The 23,998-nt window shown below is 33.9% G+C and overlaps 1 protein-coding gene across 3 annotated transcripts in view; it reads left to right on the top strand.

Moving 5' to 3' along the window:
* Nucleotides 1-23,998, top strand: part of LOC150103873 (rab-like protein 6) — a 330,329-nt gene that overhangs the window by 32,801 nt on the left and 273,530 nt on the right. For all 3 annotated transcript variants that reach the window (XM_090396585.1, XM_090396584.1, XM_090396583.1), the window contains exons 3-4: nucleotides 8,409-8,515; nucleotides 17,150-17,278. In XM_090396585.1, the coding sequence (XP_090252711.1) occupies nucleotides 8,409-8,515; nucleotides 17,150-17,278 (236 nt within the window). The remainder of the gene's footprint in view (nucleotides 1-8,408; nucleotides 8,516-17,149; nucleotides 17,279-23,998) is intronic.

Genomic DNA, 23,998 nt, shown 5'->3' on the forward strand with positions numbered 1-23,998 from the left:
TACATTTCTGGCAAATAAGCCAGCTTGTGCTCTAAGAGCACAAGCTGACTTGTTTTCACTTCCTTCACTGCCTCTTTAACTGCCTGTGTCCACCACGGAGTTCTGATATTTCTACCTTGCAGACAGCCTGACCACATGCTTCTGGCTGAATCAATGTTTTCTTCAGGGCTTGTCACTGAATCTCCAAGGTTTGGTTTCTGTTCTCAAACTCTTTCATTTTTCCTTGAATAATGTTTGTCTACAGTTCACATGCTCAACCTTTATTCACTTTAAAACTTTCTTACATGTTCTTCTTTTCAATACGAACTTCAATTTTATCCTGTTCAAGACTAAATAGTGATCACTTCCAATTTCAAATCCTCTGTAAACTCTAGAGTCCTACACCAGGGAGAAAACATCACTATCAACAATAACATTAGTCAATGAGACTTTTCTTATTCCTTGTCTCTTCTCTCCATGTGAATTTGTGCACATTTTTTTGTTGGAACATTGTGTTTGTAATAACCAATCCATGTCCTGGGCAGAAATCCAACAGGTATTTGCCATTATTATTAGCTTTGTTCTTTTCTCCAAATTTTCCCAAAATATTTTTGTATGTCTGACAATCATTTCCTACTCTGCTTTTTAGATTCCTTACACAAGGACCAATTTTTCATTGTGTCAGTTGCTTTCTCTAAAGCTTCCAAAAAATTCCTCCACTTCTACCTTAGTAGAACCTTCTGTGGGACCATAGGCACAAATAAGTCTTATTGTCCAGTTCCCCATTCTAATATTTGCCCACATCACACTACTTGATATTGCCTGCCTTTCAAGAAGATTAACCTCGTATTTAGTGTTGAATATTATGGCTATTCCTTCTTTTCCTTGTCATTGCTTGAATATAACATTTTGTATTTATTGCTCAGAAAGATCTCACCAGTTTTTGTCTTTTTTCTTTCAATCATCCCTATTATGTTGATCTGGTACTTCTCCAATTCCTCAGCTAGCTCCATTTCTATGCCATTCAGGTTTCTTATGTCGATAGTACTGATCTTGAACTCTGATGTTGAGTTGGGGTGTGTTTTAGGATTTGTTCCAGTAGTTGACTTTTTGCTGTTCATCCTTGTTCCCTGCCAAAAATGAATGAAGTATTTATTTTTCCAAAATATTTTATTTTCTAGACTGTAAGCAAATATTTTCTGAGTCGCTTCATGTCATAACATCACTGGCTGTGTCCATCCAATAATGTTTTGGAAAGATTTAGAATTCAGAAACACACTAATATAGTTATATGTGTGGATATTTGGGTTTTATTTTATTGCAAATTGGTTTGATATTAAATATTTTTCAATATTTACTTTTAATGGCATATAAGAAATTTTGCTTTTTTCCATAGGTGATTCAAGAAATATTATGAGTGTTAGAAGCAAAAGCATAATGAAAAATAAATAATAGAATAAATGGTCTTTTATCACTTAAAAAATGAATTTTTTCTTCACAGACTTGGAAATGCACTAATACATGAGGTTGATATATTTGCTTCAATGCTGGTAACTATAGTATAACATTAACAAAAGCTTATAAACTGACTTACAATTTTAATTTTTATTCATAAATAATCATATTTTATTTGTATCCAAAAAAAGAAAATTTAAGAAAACCAATGCATTCAAAGATTTGTCTGACAATTTTGCTAGTAATGTTGGCTGCATTACTAGCAAAGTCTGATATATTTTTTTTTTCCAAATTTAAACTCTTGTCTCATTTAAATCTGACTTGGCATATAGGGCCATTTTGGGAAAAATTGGAGAAAATGGCAAAGCTAATAAGAATGGTGTTTTCTGTTCATTACACATACTAGTCATTACTAACACGACGTTCCAACATTAATATGTGCACAAGTTGACGTGGAGAGAATACACAAAAAAGAAATGAACCAAACCTTGGAGTCTCAGTGCAAACTCAGAAGAAGACATTGATTAATCCAGTTAGGGAGGTCAAGACATTGACTGTTCTAGCTAGGGAGATATGTGATGAAATTGTCTGTAAAGATAGAAAAATAAGAATGCCATGGTGGACACAAGCAGTTCTAGAAAAGAAGAATGCCCCAAAAGTTCCTAGCAAATAAGTCAGCAGATGCCCTAAAGGAATACGAAGAAAAATGTAAAAGTAGCTAAACAAAAGTCATGGGAAGATTTTGGTAAGAATATAGAAAATATCACGAAGGTGGAGAAATGTTCTGGAAGCTATTGCAAAAGCTTAGAAATGGAGAAAAGAGTACTCTAAAAGGAATCATAGATGATAAATGTGACATGAAAATTGAAGATAGGATAACCTAGATGTCTGAAATAATTACTTTGAGAGACTTAAATGAAATAAACAGTGACAGAACCATAGTTGAACTTTTTCAAGAGAAATGCAAAGGGGGGAGTACATATCAATACTTGCAGAAAAAGCCATTCAAAACTTGAAATGCAGAAATTCAGCTGGAGTAGATGATATTCAACCAGAAATGCTTAAGTATGGAGGAATGAAAGTTTTACAGTGGATATACTGCATAATCTAGAGGGCCTGGTCAAAAGGTCTAATTCCAGATGGAATAGAGCTGTATAAGTTCCCATCTATTTTTCCTTTTTTTAAAAAAAAGGAAATAATGCTGAATGTGAGAATTACAGAGGAATTTCTCTACTAAGTTTTCAAGGTAAGATTTATGTAAGCATACTTGAAAAGAGATTGAGAAAGATTGCGGAAGAGAAACTTGTAGAAAAACAAGCTGAGTTCAGGCTAAATAGAGGTTGTCAAGATCAGATTTTCACTTTAAGACAGTGGTTCCCAAACTGTGTGCGGAGCCCCTGGGTGCCACAAAATATTCCAATATTTTCACTGAAATCTTATTGAGCTGTCTTGCAACAATACACTAAAGACAAAACTTGGCAGTATGGAACTAACTTTTGGATATCATTAAAAGATGAATATCCTGTTCTATGTAGTAAAGCTCAGCCAGCAAAGGCTAGTTGATTGGTAGAGTCTCTGCTACTCACGCAAAAAAAGTTAAACAAGTCTGAGCATGTTAGTAGTTGGAAGGGGACAATCGTTCAATGCTGCTGGCACTCTGCTGAGGACTGGTTATTCTCACAGGGTTGACTTCTGCCTGTAAACTGATGTATGTCAGACCTTGAGTCATGTGGGGATATGACACAAGTGGTAAAGCTCAGTGAATCTTAATTCCATTTGCAACGTCATAGTTGTGCAAAGCTGAGTTTTCACTGGTCACTTCACAATAAAAAGCAAGTATAATGCAAGAATCAACGTGGAACAGGAAATGAGGGTGGCTGTGTTCAGTTTGATTCCAAGATTTGAGAAGATGTGCAGTGAACAACAGACTCACCGTCCCACTAATTACGATTTATTTATTCAGTGATTAGATTGTTCAAAATATGTACTCATTTAATATTTCTTACGTAAATTGTTTGTGAATTTGAAATCTTTTTTTTTTTTTTTTTTTTTTTTTTTTTTAACTTAACGACCTAACTGCACCAACTGTGCACTGCAACTCTTAGGTAGGCCTATGTTCTGACTTTGAGTACCATGGAAAAATCCTGATAAGTCAGAGCACCGTGAACTGAAAAGGTTTGAGAACCAGTGCTTTAAGACAAAGAGTTGAGAAATCTTGGGAATATGATGTGATCTATTGTATATTTTATTTTTGTTGATCTAGAAAAGCATATGACGAGAAAAGCTTTTAAAAAAAACTACAATTATATGGGATAAATGGAACATTATATAGAGCAATTATTTAAGTTGTAAGTCAGCAGTTAGAATTGAAAGAAATACTGGAAGGATGGTTTGATGCAAAATCAGGGGCAAGATGAAGATGTATATAGTATCTCCACTCTTATTCATCATCTATATGGATCACATTATGAAAGAAAGTAACATTAGGCCTGATGTTAGAATTGGAGATGTCAAACATCTCTTTGCTTTATGCAGATGATGTTGTACTCCTAAACACATCTACTGCAAGTCTCCATATTCTCTAACAAAATTGAATAACTCTTGTAACAAATTTGGTGTAAAAATCAATAATAATAATAATAATAATAATAGACTAAAACTATGAAAATAAGCAGAAACTTTGAACACATAGACTGCATTCTGAATGAAGAGCCTACAGAACAAGTAAAATATTTCACTATTTAGGTACAATTTTTAGTAAAGATAGCAAGTTAAATCTTGAAATAAATAGGGTAAGCAAAGCTTGTATGGTGGATAGCCAACTGAATAAATTTATATGTAATAAGAGAGAAATTAGCCAAAACACCAACCTATTAGTATACAAGACAGCATCAAACCAGTTTTAAGTTATGGATTTGAGAGTTGGATTAGAAATAAAATACTTGATCAATGACTAGAGAGAGACCACTGATATGAGGAATCTGAGAAAAATTAGTGGAGTGAACCGATGGCATTACTGGCAGAATCATATGAAAAATGAAAATATTAGAAAGGAACTTGAAATTGTTAAAATTCAAGAATGTGTAAGCAGAGCTAATCTAAGGTGATATGGCCACTTAAATAGAATTGGTGAGGAAAGGTTAGCAGAACAGATCTTTATGCCAAGATCTCAGGAATGAGATCCAGAGGAAAACCAAGGTCTAGATGGATTGATTCAGTCCGAAGTATGTTAGAAGCATGAAATGTAAGATATGATGATATTGAATTGCTGACAACTCATAGACTGATTTGGAATAAAATTGTTATCAACACCCCAACCAGCCATGACGTCTATAGATGTCCAGCTAAATCTGGATATGATTTAGTTGGACATCTGGACATCAATTACATAATCCAGCTAAATCTGGATTATGTAACGCCCATTGAATAACATAGATAAGAAATGCAATTTGGTCTCAGTATTTCATTCATCTCAGCTGGTAGGGAGGTTAATAACATGTAAACTTAATGATGTAGTGCTGTCATAGTAGCCTGAACACTCCTTGATTGTACATATCAGGAAATCAATGATGACAAATTCTTTTTTTGAACTTAAAGATTTCTTTCTCTCAGTGGTAATGTTTAAGAATTTTTGGCACACTCTAAAATTATTTTCATTTGAATTTTCCTAGTTTTTATTACATTCAGTAGTACTTTAACCAGAAGAAAGTCTCTTGTTTCTGTTGCAGAATCTCAGATTCATTTTATTGGTATATCAGCATTTGTAGAACAGTATAAAAGATCTCATTCAATAATGTTGGCCGAGTTGTTATCATATCCATTTTATTGCCAAGAGGCTGCAGGTTCAAATCCTGCCAAGGGTCTGGATATTTTTCTTTGTCCTATTAATAGACTTGAAACTAAAAACTTAAGTTTTTTCCCATATGGTTATACTATGAATTAAAGATGTGAAGAAATTATATTCATGGTTTTGTCCATAATCCAATTGTAAACAAATAAAGTTTGCGCATGAAGTAACTTCACGACTGCGCTACCTGTATATAAAGGCTAACGACTTCACATTAATTGCCTTAGTATCCCATAATGCAATGCACATGCTATGCATTTAATGCATTGCATTATGGGATACTAAGGCAATTAATGTGAAGTCATTAGCCTCTATATACAGGTAGCCCAGTCGTGAAGTTACTTCTTGCGTAAACGTTATTTGCTTACACTTGGATAAAGGACAAAACCAAGAATATAATGTTTTGGCATCTTTAATTTATGTCCTACTAACTTTACTTTATACACTGTTGTAACCTGTGTCCTGATGCAGTATGATCTTTGATGCCTTTTGCACCATTAAAATCAAATCAGTCAATAAATACTATTTTTGAGGAACATTACAGGAATATTAATTATAATAACTTTAATTATTGCTTCAGATATTTTGGCAGGCAACTTTACATTGCCATCATCAGGGTTCACAGAATGATATGTTCATGCAGACACAAGGAAGGATGAATGAAGTATTAACCTTTAATAGCCAAATATTGATAAAAACCTGAAATACAGGTTTTTATCAGTAACAAAATAGTTAATGGAGTGCATGATCAGCAATGGATTATTTAAAAATAGTCAAGGCATGCAATGGTATAAACAGAACAAGCATTTGATATTAAAAAAAAAGAAAATAAAAAATGGAATTTTTCAAAGCAGTTGTAAGCTCAGATGCAAGAAGAGGCATTAAATGTTCAACAAAAGCATCAAAGATGGAAACACTTCGACAATGATAATACATTTATGATTGTTGAAGTGTTTGCTAGAAGCAGACATTCTAACAAAAAATAATCTACTCCTCTGGATAAACTTCGCTATGTAAATAGAAAAGGGGAGTAGATTTTCTTTTTTAGTAGATTTTATTATTTAATCCAGGGGAGTTGATTATTTTTGTTAGAATGTCTGCTTCTAGCAAACACTTCAACAATCATAAATGTACTATCATTGTTGAAGTGTTTCCATCTTTATTTGATACTTTCGTTAAACAAACTAACTTTCCTAGATACATTATTCTCCTGCTCTTCTTCAGGTGTACTGGCTACCTCCATTTATCACAAACCTATCTTCACTAGCCATTACATACATTACTTCATGTGTGCAGCAATCTGCTCACCATCATCCTCAAAAAACTGAAATCATAAATCTTTTGTCTTGTTCATATCAGTATCCTCATGCAAGAATTCTTGCACATCAAGCATATTATGCAACTGAATGGGTTCTTAGGACAAACTATGCAACATTTTTTAGATTACTACAAGCCCATCTCCAACAACCAGAAACCATATGGAGGGTTTCAATTCCATAGATTTCTGGCATTTCTGAACCAATTTCAAGAATCTGTAAAAAAAAAAAAAAAAAAAAAAAAAAAAAAAACAGTCAATTGGCTACATTTATTCTTTTCAACAATCTCTTCTGGTTCCCATCTTCTGAAGATATATTCTTTTTCTTCCTGATGTCTTCTACAAAGTTCCTTATAACTGCCACCATGACTGCTTCTGACAAAATGGATGTTCTGTGAAGAAAAAGTTACAAGAAGACCAGTTTTAGATCATTAATAAGAAATCTGACTTAGTGCAATGCACATTTGATACTGACCACAGTATCCTCTGGTCTGAAATGTGCTTAATCAGTGCTACCTCAAGTTTTATCATTTGTTTAAAGAGAGCACCTAAGTCCATCTCTATCATCCTAACCTGAATTGAAATGACTGCCTCTCTTATCCAATGATATGGGAGGGTCTCATTCTAATCAGACATTGTTAATAATAATTTTTTTATTCATTTTAATCCTAATGCTTCTGTTACTCCCTCGCATTGTTCCATTTATACCATCCCATCACTGGTATTATTTTAATAATCCATTTTTCATATTCCACTTTACACTCCACTAGCCTTTATGCCGCTGATGATGACCTGCAATTTTTGGATTGAAATATCTCTATTAAACTTTAATAATTTATTTATTTTTCCGTGTGTAGACATGTTATTCAATTTTCTTTCCATCAAGATCATGGCACTACTTAAGAGCCCTAATATCAGTCTTAAAGATCTCTCCAAACTGTCCATATTGTCCTTAGATTTTTAAGACAGTATCCTCCCTTCTACAAATATTCAAGTATTTATAGAATTTGATGTTCAGGTGATCTGCTTTACGTAGGTCACACAAGCAGAAGTTTTGAAATTGGAAAGCAGGAACATCTTAGTAATGTTGCATTTAGAAGAGAGGAAAGATCTAGTCTTGCATCTCATTTATATACCAAATCATGCCATTGATTAGGATGCAGCCACTATTCCCTAACTAGTGGAAATTTACTTTCATTTCAGATCAAAGAATCTACTGCCATTATTCATTCCTGTGGCTTCCTCAACAGAAATCAGGGCTTTATCTTAAATGATGTCTGGAATTATCAAATCTCTCAACATACTTGAATTTAACTTTTCCAACAATCTCCAAACAATCCTAAAAGACAGGTGATGTCTGTTCCACTCATCACCACTGCCGTGTTTTGATTGTTACGTATGTTAATAATTTATGGATTTTTTTTTAATTTAAATCATTTATCTACTATGAAGGAGTCACTGGTTCTTAGCACATGAAATTAATTGGTGTATAATCTGATTGCGTGTAATATCCAACTTCTTATTAATATGTATCTCAATAAACTAACTTTTACAAGGATTAATTTAGACTAGTTCTCTCAAGATTCCATACAAAGTTAATATTAGAATTTTAAAAGCTAAGTAGAATCAAAAAACCTTTTTAGGTTGGACAGTTTAATTTTTATTTATTTTTTTATTTTTTTTAAACAGAAATCCAAGTAACATTTTCTTGTCAATATATTCACTGAGTTTTGCATTAAGTAATGAAACTTGAGAATTCATATATACTGTTTAATTAAATTTATCAGTGAATTGTTTTATTCTCCATTCCAGTGAAAATAATAATAAAAGGTGATAGAAATGTTGGTAAAAGCTGCCTTTTCTTGAGGTTACAGGGTCAGAAATTCAAAGAAGAGTATATACCAACTGAAGAGATACAGGTAGTTCTTTTTTTTTTTAATTTGTGCACAATGTCACTAGTAAATAATAATCCTTTATATATTTTAACCTGTTGGAACTATTGCTCATTCCATAAGCTCCATGATGAGCCTTGACTCCATAGACTCCTTTGATTCCCCATCAGAGGTCTGGAGTGGAAAAAATTGTGTTCTGTTTCAAAAGCATAGTTTCCAGATTACTTAAATCTTAGCTAACCTACAGTACTGATGTACTATAAGCTTTCTACATTTTCATAGATAAAATTCACATTAATAATAATTTAGTAAGAAAATTCAAATTCTGAAACTGTCCTGCTTTTTTTTCTTTCATTTGGAAATAGAATGGCATTAGACATTGCAAACTGTAGTGCTCCAATTTCACTTGTTTCCTTTCTGGAAGCAGCGAAATTGGAGCATGTACTTTGCAATGAATTCATTGTAGTTTACAAAGTTTATAACCAACAGGTGCTTACAAAATCTGTAAACACTTGCTGGTTTCATGTTTGCCATCTACCCAGCTGCAAGTTATTTCAGAACTCTGGTTGGATATTTTATTGAATTTGGGTTATTTGAACACTTATAAAAAGTAGTCAGATCATTCCAGTTTCTGTTTGTTGGATGATTTGCAGGAACACAAAGGGGGGGGATATATTAGAATTATACATTATAATAACTTCAACTTTGTTTGGATGTAATGTAATACAATTTGGTATAGTGAATGTTTTCACAGTCATGTCCTTAGGTTATGTCCATGTACACATACCAGCCACTGAATTAGAAATCTTTATGCAAATGAACGTAAACATTATTTGCACAGTATATATGCAAAATACTTGGTCTCATGCATCACCACATGTTCTAGGCAACCATTTAGGAATGCTGTTGGTCAGTAATTGTGAATAGTATTGATTGTCACAATGGGACAACAAAGCATCCTTTGCAGTTCGATAAAGGGCTTATTTTGGGTACCCATCTGGCTGAAGCCATGATTTTGAAAACAGCAGAGTTGACTGGTGTTTCTCAAAAACGAGATTTCCCAAATGTTTAATCAGTGGAAAAATAACCTACATTGCTTGTATAAGAGGCAAACTATGATTCTAAGACAGTCTGTCAGGAATGAGATCACCATAGTTGATTGTACAGACAAACAGAACTTCATGTGTGCAGCAATTGACCAAAGCATTTAATGAAGGCTGTTCCTGCCTCGTATCTCGTTGAACTATCTGCTGTGAATTGAAGAGCATCATTATTGGCAATCACATGCCTATATGGAAACCACAATATTAAATAAAAGTTTCGTATTCAGTGGCCAGTATGTTGTAGTTCAGTTTCGATTTTAATTATATCATTTTTATTGGTGGAATGATTGAAACTGAGTTGTAATAATTCTATATTGCTGGATGGTCTCTTAACTTAAGAGTTGTCAGGTTGTTTTAGTTTTGATTAGACCACCTGTAGTGACAAATTTGGGCAAAACAAAATTGTTTGTAATGCCAAATTTGGGCAAAACAAAATTTGTAAATACATGCTAACTTTTGACAATTTTTGTTTTTTACAAAAGTACCAATACTCAGATTTCTTTGGTTAAGTTAATGTAAATTTGCCACAAACATGATTATAGTTCTTACAAAAACAATGGAAATATTGACTGTCAAAACTTTAATATGTAAACAGTCATAAGAATATCTGTTGATATGTATTTAGTTATATGGATGTACTACATTGCATCAGTTTGTCATTGTAAACATGTCCTAGTTTCAAAAAGCTGTTCAAAATTTTTTCTTATATACTTTAATTTTGTTCTTAATAGCAAAAGAATTAGAAACGATAATTCTTCCTTATCTTAATGGAATTTGAAGATTGCTGGTATTTCAGATCACTGTTAAAATTTATTGTTGCAGTTAATGGCACAATTACTCAGAGCAAATATGTCTACAGTACATAAGCAGATATCTCTGAATTCATTTGTGATAATGAATAATGCTACCATACCTGATGATTTTGGTGAAATACAATTATTTCATTATTATTATATTTTTTCCATTTTAAACACTAGTGAAATATTTTTTCTTGTAGTGTTTGTTTTTTAGGAACTGAAATGTACCAAATATTCTCTGTTATACCCAGAATGATATTTTTTTTGTTATTGTATGTAATGTTTTGTTAATTAACATATTCATGCTGTGAATTTTTGCCCATCACATATCTGGTAATAGCTCACTTGTAACACATCTTTTCTGCTTTGTGCAGATGGATACATTTTTAATATTTGGCAGTATACTGACAAACCAGTTCCAAGTTTTTTCAGTAGAATTTTTGTGTAAAACTAATATTTGAACTGTCCTCATCACATAGAAATATCTCTCAAGTAAGGTTTTCTAATTTTGACTTGATATATAACATTTGTTGTTCAAAACATTATGTAGAACATAAATTGATTAGTTTCTCTCCGAAATAAAGTATCTATAAATATTTAGTGATACTTTTGTTTTGCAGTTATGCCACTGCACATTATCCACAAAAGAGAGGGTGGGGGGCAATCACTGGAATAAGTTCCTCCCCCATCATTTAACTCTTGAAATATGAGTTGCACTTGCATATATACCGGTGCTGAATATTACTGTTTATGTAAATAAATGGTTACCATTCTTATATTTCCCTCCAGTATAGTCATTAGAAATAAATTCAAAAAATATAGAAAATACACTGTCATTGTTCCTTTCATAAAATTATTTCTTTTTTCAGCTTAATGGACCATTCAGGTCTAATGCTGCCATCACTAAGTTTTTCCATTGGTCTCTGTCATAAGCTACATCTGATGTAAAGTGTTCATCCAGCTGTCTTAAGTCTCTCACTACCACATCCATCATGTTTGGGATCTACCTGTGAGTCTTTTCTTGTCAATTTTTATTTGTAAGTACTAGTTTGATTAACGGGTCATCTGCTATCCAGATATGACCATACCACTCATTTTCCTTGCTTCTTATAAATGATAGGATGTCGAGTCTTTGAAACAGGTTTTATAGTTCATTATGTCATTCATGCAGCATGTATTACTAATTGTAAGTCCTCTGGAGGATACAAAATTATATCTGTAATATGTCTTACAGTACATAAGCAGATATCTCTGAATTCATTTGTGATAATGAATAATCCCATTGTCATTACTAATGCCATGCAGACTATTTGGGCCAGTCCAGTGTTTTGTTTATAAGATGGTCCAAAAACTTTTCAAATGTGATGTTTTTTCTGTTACCTCACTTTGTTGTTGTTGATGACCATGTTTCACAACCATAGGTTAATATCTGTCATAAATAGCTTAAATAGTTTTTCTTTAGATTTTCTTAATCTAGACTTCAGGAGTTGTAAAATTGCAAAATATCCATGATGTGTACATGATGAATACACTAATTTAATCAAGGCTTTAACCTTGGTTCGGTTAGACATAGTGTATAACATCTTCATAAGAGTCTCCAAGGATAACATTGCCATCAGCATAAGTCAATAGAATGCTGTTCCCATTCATTTCCATCCTTTGTTCATCATGTTTATATCTTCACATTTTCAACATTATATCAATTAGTATTTCACTTCTTGTTAACATTTCTCCATTCGACTGAACTGTACTATTATAGGTCATGATTATTATCTGCATCAACTCCTGCAGGTTCAGACATTTTTTATGCATGTCTTGTGTCTATTGTTTATCATTACATGATCTGTTTGGTTGATTACTGTTCCATGTGGGGGAGAGCCAAGTTTTTTTTATAGATATTTCTTCTGGGAAAGTAGATACTACTAAATGTAAGCTCTCTGTAGGATGCAAATGTAATAGCTTTAATACTGTTGTCATTACTAATGCCATGCAGACTATTTAAGCCATTTGTTGACCTGTATCTTGTTTCTTTTCCTGTTTAGTGTTAATATCACCCATGACTAATTTTACATACTGATCAGGTACAGAATCATATATCCTTTCTAGTTACTCATAAATTTACTTTGGCATTTTTGTCCTTATCTTTCTTTGGTGTATAAATGTTGATAATTGCAACATCAAACGGATGACCAGAAACATAGATATAACAGCCTATCACCTACTGGTATGAAAGTTTTTATGTCTTCCACGATTTGGCTAATTGTGTTACAATATCCAGATCTTTGCTCTGGCTAAGATCTGGATATTGTAAATTTCTGTCATATCAATAACACATTGAAGAGATCTAGGTTTCAAAGTTTTTATATTTCATGTTCCAACTTAAAATCCATTAGACACTTCCAGTCAGTAACTATTTTGAACAGTCTGGTTTGTAAACTCAGTGCCTGGTTTTGTAACTTGTGGATTTTTTGCATTAGATGGGTAGTTATCCCATCATGACCCCCCCCCCCAACCAAATGTGTCTTAGTCTGGTCCTTACCCTACTCTTTGACCTTTCTGGCATGAGAGGCCCTCTTGGTAACTTCTTTAGTATGACCATAAATCTCTCTCGGTCATTGGGACATGCAAGCTCTCCACCACACCAAGGTGGAGACACCATCAGATGGGTTTTCTATCATTTTTTGGGGAGGGGTTAAGAATTGTCTAATATGATTTCTCTTATTTCAGTTTCAAGTAAAGACTGATACTTTGCTAAGAAATGCAGATTTTGCATAAAGCATTAAAATGATTTGTTCCTCAGGTATTTGGTGGAGGGCTTACACATCCCAATGACTCAAAGAGATCTATATTAAAGCGAGAGATTCATGAGAAATGGATGATGAAAGGAATACCATGTTCATAAGAATGATGTCCAGTATGAAAATTATAAGCAGCGGGCTAGAATAATCCCAACTGTTATGGAAAGCTAAGTCTGAGTATGAAAAGAAACTGGCTCTGCAAGCTAAAGATAACCCACAAGAATTATCAACATGCTGCAAGTAAAAGAAAGAATGAATATGAAAGAATAGCTCTTCTGAATGCATATAGTGTGTGGGAGACAGATGCAGAAGAGGTTGTTCAACTATGAGTACCCATTTTGCTGAAAGCTATCAACCTGGTGTATGCAACATTGAGTTCACTGTTACCTCTTCATCTTATTGCATAAAAATGATTCTTATGTTTTATTACAACAACAACAAAAAAAAGACTGTGATACACTCCAACAAACTCTTGTGCATATTCATTCACTAAGAGCTTGATCAACAAAGTTTGGTTGATTGATAGAGCCTCTGCTCACAAAAAAAGTTAAGTAAGTTTGAGCACGGTTAATAGTTGGAAGGAGACAATTTTTCGATTCTGTTGGCACACTCTCCCTCGATGAGTCTTTGGACTCCCTGGAGGTGTCACATAATAATAATAATATGTGTAACTTACACTATGCCAACACAAATTGTATGATCATACTTTATAATTTGATGGATTTGTCTCTACATGGAGTCATTAATAGACTAATGATATATGCAAAAGCTGTTTGTTGTTGGTTATTTTTTGCAAAACCACTCCACTTTTTTTTTTCTGAAATGAACCCTCCATAAATTTGTGTGGTAGATGAATTTTATCATTCAGTGCGAGACTGCCACCTCACTTATTGGAGGCCTGAATTGGCTTGAAAAAGTTTCATGTTTGGTCTCTAAAACAGGATTTCCAGACTGTGTAAAAAATAAGCAAAAAAAATATAAAAAAAATTAAAATTTAATTTTAAAAAAAATCCTTAGCCCATCCATGGTACAAAATGTACTATAGGTTTGCAAATAACTTTTTGTGGATGGGAGCAAACATAAAACTAGAGTTCACAGAATGACATATAATTATTCATTCTCTGGCAGAATGTCATAACTAATTATTGGTTATGTATTTGACTCTTAATTGGTTTACATTCATGCCTATTCTTTCCCCTCAGATATGAGTCATATGCAAAGAGTTCATATCTGATTAATGCAGATTGAAATATAATTACTTACATCTTCAGAAATATGAACAGTTATAGAATTTCTCTTAATTATTGGCAAATTATATAACTGGAAAGCAAAAAAAAATCTATCTACATAACTTTGGTGTCTATAGAAAGCACATAATTATTTGTCGCTTGCCTGAGAGATCACAAACTAAAAGTTTGAGACTATTTATTCCATACCATCTCATAGGCGAGTACTGAACAATGCAATTTGTATAGCTTGGCAAAAATGTGTTAATTGATGTTTGTAGATTAATATAGATGCTGAAATTTATTATGCTGATAATAAAGTTGCTTGTTATATTAATTTATTACACTGATTAATTTGCTGAACTTTAAATGATGTGTGGGTTTATACAATAGTTTAAACTCGTATCATTAAATACATAAATTCTTGACTCTGTCCAGAGGAGAGTAATTTGGCTGCTCATAGATGATCTCTCTCTTACAGATTTACTTCAACTTCTGTCTCACAGATGCGATGTTTCATGCATTTGTTAGACAGCCTCCACATGCTATTGTACTGTTAATACAAGAGCAGATCTTCTGCCCTGCATCCTTCTACTGTGCAATGGCAAACACACTGAACCTGCTTCTTTTCCTCTTTTATTCCATCTCTTTTTTCTGTCCTCTGGAATAGCCTTCTTCATCAGATATTCTATAACTACCGTAACCTGTAACTTTTCAAAAGAAAAAAAGTCAGTAAACTTTCTTAATCTTCATCTGACTTCACACATGGTACTAATGAGTTCATAGGTCCTGACTGTGCCTGAATCAATATATATAAAAAAAAATCCAACAGAATCCGACATCTATTGAAGTGCTCTCTGACGATTTCATCTGTGTTATGGAATGAAAACCTGAGTTTTCCTACCATCTTTATATGAGGCTGGCTAACTTGCTTTCATTTAAAAAACTCTTCGAAAGGTTCTTCACGATCCTAGGATTGAAAACCAATCTTTCCGACTCAAGAGCATCATCAATATTGGTTGAGAGAGAGAGGCTCTTTGTGTATTTACTTTTATTTGTGTGTGTGTGCGCGTGTATGTGTGTACCAAGCATTCCTATCCATTAAGTTTTTTTGTAAACCTGTAAAACATTAGCTCTGTTGGTTGACTATTGGAAGTTTCCTCAAAGGACCAAACATGGCACTTTTTTTGTCACCTTAGGTGGCTTGAAAAAAGGGAGATTCAAACTCACAGCCTATAGGTTGGAATATGAAGACAACTGTCCATTTGGTCAAACCAAGGTGGTTTGCTGAGATAATTCAGATAATAACTGCAAAACTTTGATTTAATTCATTTAGAAATATATTAGGCTTGTTTTTTAGCATGAGGTTTCTCTAATTGTGTTGGGTGAACATATTGATTTGCACACAGTGTTCAGTTATACATAGCTAGAATGGCAGTTATAAAATTATTTTAAAATAGTATGTAAAACATAATTTTGTCATGCGTAAAACTTGAAATATTGCCTATGTGAATGTAAGCAGTTAAAATTTTTAAAACAACAATTTTGCACTAATTGTTTAGTTTGGAGATGAGCTTCATTGCCTGATGTGAGACCACAGACCTGTTTATTGGAGGGCCTGAAGTGCCTCGAAAAAGTTCCATGTTTAATCTAGAGTAGGGTTTCCAGACTTAGTGCTAGTCTGGTTGGCAGAGTAGTTAGCATACCTGCTCTCCAATGAACAGGCTGCAGGTTTGAATCCTGTGAGCATGGATGTTTGTGATTGTGTCTTTAGTTGGAAGATGAATTTCATCACCCAGTGTGACCACTGCCTTGCTTATTTGAGGCCTGAAGTGGCTTGAGAAAAAAGTGCCTTGTTTGGTCTTTAGAGCATGGTTTCTTGACTATGTAAAAAAAAAAAAAAAAAAAAAAAAAAAAAAAATATATATATATATATATATATATATATATATATATATATATATATATATATATATATATATATATATATATATATGAAATTGATAAAAATAGAAAAAATCCTTAGGGCTGCAAATAGGCTTTTGTAGGTGGGAGCAACATAATAAAAAAAAAATTAGAAAAAATATCCTTAGCCTACATAGTACTAAAGTGCTGTGGGTCTTTTGTGGATGGGAGTTACATGGAGGAAAAAAAAATGTTATTTACAAAAGCCGTGTATGAAAGTAATGTTTTCATCTTTCACTTTAGGAATTAGTTTTGGGTTCTCACCTGTATATTCTTTGACAAATGGAGAATTCAGCTTGAATGTCTTTTTAACTTAAATGGTGTGAATAAATGACTGAGATAATCATGGTATTTACATTGATATAAATGCAATCCTCATGAAACTCCACTGCCTCTCTTGAGAGGTGTAACCCACAGTTTGGAAAGCACATGAGGAAGTAAAGCATGAAGAAAATCCAGAGACTTTCCCTTGAAATTAATGTGGTAAGCTAGAGAGTAAGAAGTATCTTATGAAAAATTATGATGAGTGAGTGAGTGAAATTTATTGTCAAAAAGACCTGGATAGGTAGATTCAGTTTTTACAAAGAATGAATTAAGTGGCTTTAAAGTTTCAACTGCTGTATATTTAAATAGTAAAACCTTCAAAATGAAATTCATTTAAATTTGCTTTGATGTTACTGCTTTTAGGTTGGTGGCATTTAAATAATTTTTGTTCCTCATAAGGATAGAAGTTCTATTATTTTATTTATTTTTGTCATTGTTATAACTGTAGGTTGCAAGTATCCAGTGGAATTATAAAGCAACAGATGATGTTGTAAAAGTTGAGGTTTGGGATGTTGTAGATAAAGGGAAGAAACGAAAGAAGATTGAGGGCCTTAAGTTAGATAATAAAGTTGTTGAGGTGAGTTCATTCTTGTTGCAGAAACGTCAAAATACTATTCATTAGTAATTAAAGTGGGTAGTTGAGTATTTTTTTTTTTTTTTTTTTTTCAATCCTCTGTGTGCAACTGACATTGTTAGTGAATTAAAGTGTGTTGTAATTCATATTTTGATTTTGACTAGGAAGAAATAACTTTTCCTTCTTATTCACCAATCCTCTGTGCTCTACTCTTATGTTTGGCTTCCCTCTGCAAGCTCCTCTTAGTTCTATGCATGTTGATGCAAACTCGTTGTAAATTGTCTTCTGTGATTTTGTAATGTAGAGAGATTTAGATCATGGATGGTTAAACATTGATGCACTTTTCAGCAAAGTAGAAATGTATTATACAGGATGGTATGTTGGATTCCCTAAACAAGCTGCAGTAAATATTTTCATAATATTGGGTATATTGTGGGTATATTTCCATACACTTACAGAAGTTTTGGTATTATTAGACTAAGTAAATTCTGCTGTTTTGGTCTTCAGTCCATGTAGAGAACTACATGGATTGAAGCGAGTGACTGAGAAAGATGAGAAATAAGAACTTTAGAAGTCCATAGTCCTGTTCTATTGTATGGAGTTTTTAAGATCTACAAAGCAAATATTTCATTACATCCTGTTGTAGACTGTATTTGTTCTCCAAAACCCCCTTACTAAATTATTTTGGCATTCATAGGATAATCCTATTGTTTTTATTTTTAAGAATAGTTCTTATTTTAAAGAAAAAAAAATCTTTCTCTTCATCCTGATGATCTCTTATTCAGCTTAGATATTGTCTGTTTACTGATATTCCACTAGGTGAAATGCTGGACTTGCTCTGGCAAGATTTCCTACAGATATTCTTCAGCTATTTATCATCCTCTCTGGCTACTTCACAAGTCAGAATAAACTTTATTAGCAGACTGAAGGTACAGCCATGGGTAGTCTTTGTTCTCCAACACTAATTAACTATTTCATGAAGTGATTTGAGCAGTGCTGCTGACTAGATAATTAATCTCTCCTAAACCTTCCTTATGTTACAAGCATGTGGATGGACATATCTGCAGTTTGGCGTGGTTCCCTCACCGAATTTCAAGATTTTGTCATGAAGAGTAAGAGTCCAATCATTGAATCCATTTCACTATTGGAGTTGAAGAACAGAGGTCTTCAACCTTTCAGACAGTGCAGGCCGCATTAAAAATTTCAATGAAGCCCGCAGGCCACTAAGCTATACTGCGGTATTTAGAATTGTAAGATGCTTTCCAGATTTACAAGGAATACTGTGCATTTGATACTTTACATAAAATCTTATAAAAATAAACAAACTCAGCTTTAAGAGTGTAGGTAGGAGTTGGGTTCATGATAAGTAAATACAATCAATACTTGAAAAAAGATAATTTAATGAAGAAAACATTCATTTTTTTTACAATGTCAATGGACAACTTGGCAATGCTTTTCCTTGACCAGCTTGTCGATGCTGGCATCAATGTTGGAAGTCGCTATGCGCAGAATATTATGCACAGAGATGTTGGTCCATAATCTGAGTTCTTGTCTTGGACTTCACATGCTGGAGAAGAACTGCTCACATAAGTATGTGGTTCCTAACAAAGCACATCTTCAAAGCATGCCGGCAAAGATTAGGGAATGCATCCTAATCTTCACCGGCAATGATTAGGGAATGCGTCCTCAGAAATGTAATCTTTGTAAAATGTAAGCAAGGGCACATTGAATAATTTTTCTCTCAAAGAAGAGTTGTTTTGGAGTTCAAGCAGCCCCATTTGTACTGAGCCTGGCATTTCGGTAGCATTGACACTGAATGGCATTGAAAATAAATCTAAAGACTGTTGGTTACAAAAATCACTAAATCTCTCTTCAAACTCCCTTTGCAACATGGCTAACTTTGTAGTGTATTCATCAAGAGACGAACAGTTGGACTCAATGAGAAGCTGAAAATGAGTTACCGTATTTTTCGATAGATAATGCGCACCTAATGTATAATGCGCATCCCCAATATTTTTATCATGCTTTTTGATGCATAGATAACATGCATGCGCCAAAAAATCCTACACAGTGCAGTTCAAGATTGAAGTGGTAGAAGTAGCAAAGGAAAAAGGGAATCGTGAAGCTGATAGATTGTTGAGTTTTGGAGAAAGTAGTGTTCGTGAATGGCGAAAAGCTGAAACAGTTCTGAAATGTTTACATACGAGGAAACGTGCTATGAGGTTTAGAAGGTGCTTGTGGCCAACCATAGAAAAAAAAACTGTTTGATTAGGTTGTTAGTGAAAGAGCTAAAGGTATCAAAATATCTACTGTCCGTGTGTTGCAGGAATCGAAAAGAATTGTGCAAAACGATAATATAAAGGATTTCAAGTTTTTTGGGTTTTTGGATTTATGAAGAGAAACAATTTAAGAAATGGTTTCATTAAAGCACAAGGGAATGCAATGGTGTCAGGTGACAATGATTATGCACATGACGATGTATCTTCCAAAATGGAAGCTGAAGAAATACCAAACGAAATTTTTAACGCAATTTATTCTTTCAATATTGTGCCCGACGAAGAATATTTTTGATTTGAATAGTGTAATGTTCAATAAATATTAAGTAATACTTCTACATAATATTAAGTAATACGTCCAAGTCATATATTAGTTTACTTCCCAAATATGCGAATTGTTCTACATTTTCTATATCAGTTCCATCCACTTGTATCTTTTGTTTCATGTTCTTCTCACCAAATACCATTGTCTTTGTTTTTTCCAAGTTCATAACAAGTCCAAATCTCTTCCCTTCCTCATTTAACAGTTTCAATGTTTTTTGTAGTTCTTTTTCGTCTTCTTCAATAATAACAATGTCGTCTGCAAATCTCAGATTGTTAATTCTCATTCCGTGTACAGATATTCCTTTGGCATCTTCCTTCAGTTTGTCCATTGCTCTTTCTAAATGTGCGATGAAAATGCTTGGTGATATTGGGTCTCCTGGTCTGGTACTTCTGCTTGTTTTAAACCATTTCCCCAAATCATCACCTATTCTAACTGCTGCAACTGCATTCTGATAAACATCTTTTAATATAGCTATTCGTTTTTTATCAATTTCATAGGATTCCAGAACTGCTAATGTCACTTTCTGGTCAATACTGTCAAATGTTTTCCGAAAATCAACAAAGCAAGTATATATGTTTTTGTTTTTTCTCCTAGCTTTCTCTGCTATTAATCTCATTGTCAAAATCTGTTGAATTGTAGTTCTATCCTTCCTAAATCCTGTTTGCTCGTCTGCAAGGTATGCTTCCAATTGTGTTCTCAATCTTTCTGTTAATATGATCATCATCACTTTACCAAGGTGACTTATCAAGGCAATTGTTCTATAATTTTTACATTCTAGCTTATTTCCTTTCTTGTTGTAATGTTACTAATATTGATTTCACCCACTCTTCTGGCATTTTCCCTTCTTTCCATACCATATTACATAGTTGGTGCATTTCTGTAACCATACTTTCACCACCATATTCAATCATTTCTCTAGTAATGTTATCATTACCAGGACTCTTGTTGTGTTTTAGCCGTCCTATTGCTTTTTCTACCTCTCCTCTTAAAATTTACATATCATGCTCATTACTTGAATGAGCATGATATGGACTGTGATATCTGCTTCAATTCTTCAGTCAGTTTCCCAACACTATCTGAATCTAGTTTTTCTTCATATAACTCACTACAGTATCTTGTCCACTGCTGTACAATTTTTTCTTTATTCGTCAATACTTGGCCTTTTTCATCTTTAATTGTGGTCTGTTTTGGTTGCTTTCTATTAATGGTTCTGATCATTTTGTATACCTCCCTTGTTTTATGCTCTCCATAGTACTGTTCTCTATTGTTGCATTGGGCTTCTAACCATTTCATCTTATCCATTCTGACTGCTTTTTCACCTCATTACACTTTCTTCTATATTGCTCTTCTATTTGTTCTGATGTATCCCTTCTTATCTTCAACATTCTTTTCTCCTGTACTAACTTCAGTGTTTCTTGTGTAATCCATTTCTTCTTGATCTTCTCTTCTTCTAGTACTATTTCTTCAACTGCATCTTCTATCGCCTTCATTACTCTTTTCATTCTTAAATTTGCGTTTTTTTTTCCTCCACACTTTTAAGTTTCTTTTTTTTAATGGGTGTACAAAAACTGCAACACTGTGCACTGCACAAAGAAAGGTGGAAGAAGATAGTGAAGCAGGCATCGGACATCAACGGGCAGTGAGCCCATGGTTTGTGATGATGATGAATACTTCTGCCTTAGTTTTATTATTACATTTGATTTATCTCTCGTACCTCTCAAATGTATACTGTGCATGTTCATATTTTAATGAATTCAGACTTTTTTGTATAGATAATGCGCACGTTATCTGTCGAAAAATACGATAAGTCTTTTTTTTTTTTGCGAGTTGTGCCTCCCAAAGTTTGAGCTTGGCCACAAAAGCTTTGATGTGCTCAAACAAAGTGTGCACCTGTTGATATTTGGGTTGTAGCTGCGTATTTAGGTCATTCATATGCAACGAGATGTCGGTCACAAAGGCTGTCATCCACTTCGGATCATTAAATTCCGCAATCAGATTCCCCTTGGTTTGCATGAATGGCTGTATTTTGCTCCTTAAGTAAAGATTCTTTTAAGAACCTTCCCTCTGCTCAACCAATGCGCATCACTATAATAAACCACATCACCGTGATCTGCTTCGCACTCTTGGGTCAAAAACTCTTGGAATTGACGATGATTCAATCCTCTTGCCTAATAATGTTGACGATAGTCACGATGCCTTTCATGACATTTTCAAGTCCAATTGTTTTCGCACACAAATTCTCCTGTGGATTAAACAGTGGTAATGGATGAAATCTTTTCCTTCTAGTTCTGGTTCTTTCTGTAGCAGTGCAACAAATCCTTCGTTCTTTCCCACATTAGTCAGGGTGCCATCAGTTACCACACCCTCGAGGTTGGTTAAGCTGAGATCGAAACGCTGGACCTTTTTCTTGGTGACTTCAAGAATATCAGTGCCTTTCATCATTCCCTTCATAGATACCGAGCACTAGCAGATGTTGAGCAATGTCTATGGCATTGATTAACATCAATGCCACTGACAAAGATAGCCAGTTCTGCTATATCTTTCACATCTGTGCTCTCATCTAAAGCAAGTGAATATGACATAAATTCAGACAACCATTTTTTTTAAAGTTCCTTCAATGTCATTGGCAAGTTCTTCGACACATCGTGCTACAGTTACCCCAGACAAACTCAGTTTTTTAAACACTTCCTTATTATTTGGACACAGAATATCCCCAGCAGCGATGAAACTCTCTTTCACAAATTTGCTATCCAATAAGGCTTTTGATTTTTTAGCAGTTTTTTCAGCTATTACATAACTTACTTTGACGCACGCTTTGCTCTCTTCCCTCTGCCTTTTAAACGTACCCTGCTGGCATTTTAAATCAATTTGGAGACGGTTCACTTTGTCAACATGAAGCTGACCTTGAAGGTGATCGAAATTGGACGCATGCTTTGTCTCATAGTATCGTTTTATATTGTATTCTTTTGATACTGACACTGACTCACGACAAATTAAACACACTGGCTTATCGTCAATCGGCACAAAAAAAAAGTACAAATTGGTCCACTTTTCATTAAAAACCCAACAAGAATCACTTGATTTATGCTTTTTTACACATAGACACCATAGTGATGGGAGGTGAACCCAAATAATGATCCAAAATGGCCATGTAATAGTTATTATCCACTGAATGTGTCTCACACTAATGAAAAAAAGTCTGGCAATATAAAACCACAATAGGCTATGGCTGACACGATGAACCTGCATGCACTTATACACAAATGTCGCATTGTTCAAGAATGACTGACTGAACATGGATGAGATCCTCTTGTATTTATATGAAATTAACAAAGTATCGAGAACCTTCGAGATATATCTGGAAGGCACTCAACAGCGCACTTGAACGAACACCGTTTCATCCTTCTACCTGTGACATTAGTACTCGTACTTAAGTACTAAGTACTGCTTGGTGCTGGTAGAGGGTTGAAGAAGCATGTCTATTTAATATTTATTTTTATAGGATTTTTATGTAAAGTATCAAATGCATAGCGGTATGGCAATTCTAAACACGGCAATATAGCTTAGTGACTCACGGGCTTCATTGAAATTATTTTTTATTTAATCGCATTTTAATGTTAAGTAGTTATGTTTTCAAAATGGCTGGCAGGCCAAGGCAAAGAGCTCCGTGGGCGTTGAAGACCCCTGGAGTAGAAGATCATCAGATAGCCTTCCTAGACCTCCTCTTTGTCAGCAGATGGTAGCCTTCACTTTTTTCATTTTTTGAAAGAAATTCACACTGGACTTGACATTCATGCCCTCTCACATCATCATCCTTCAAAATTTTGGCACCATTAAGATTTGTACATTGAGCTCATTCTTTGTACTGAAGCTCTTCTGTCTCAAGAAATAAATTTTGAGAATTCATCATCATCACTAATGGCTTGTGCAAATAGACACAGCTATAGGTTTTATTATCACTTACCTCCCAAGGAGTGGTCCATTGTGTTACTTATTCCTTGGGTTTATTGAGGGTCTTTCTCAATACCTGCTTTAGCCAAAGGAAAGCCAAATTGCTTACATCAGCCTTCAAGTTTCTTTTCATCTTATGAAAGATTTCTGCTTTATTGGGCTCTCGAAAGG

This window comes from Typopeltis vanoorti, chromosome 8, assembly GCF_054136105.1.
Source record: "Typopeltis vanoorti isolate ZY-2024b chromosome 8, IOZ_Tvanoo_1.0, whole genome shotgun sequence".
Classification (NCBI taxonomy): domain Eukaryota; kingdom Metazoa; phylum Arthropoda; class Arachnida; order Uropygi; family Thelyphonidae; genus Typopeltis; species Typopeltis vanoorti.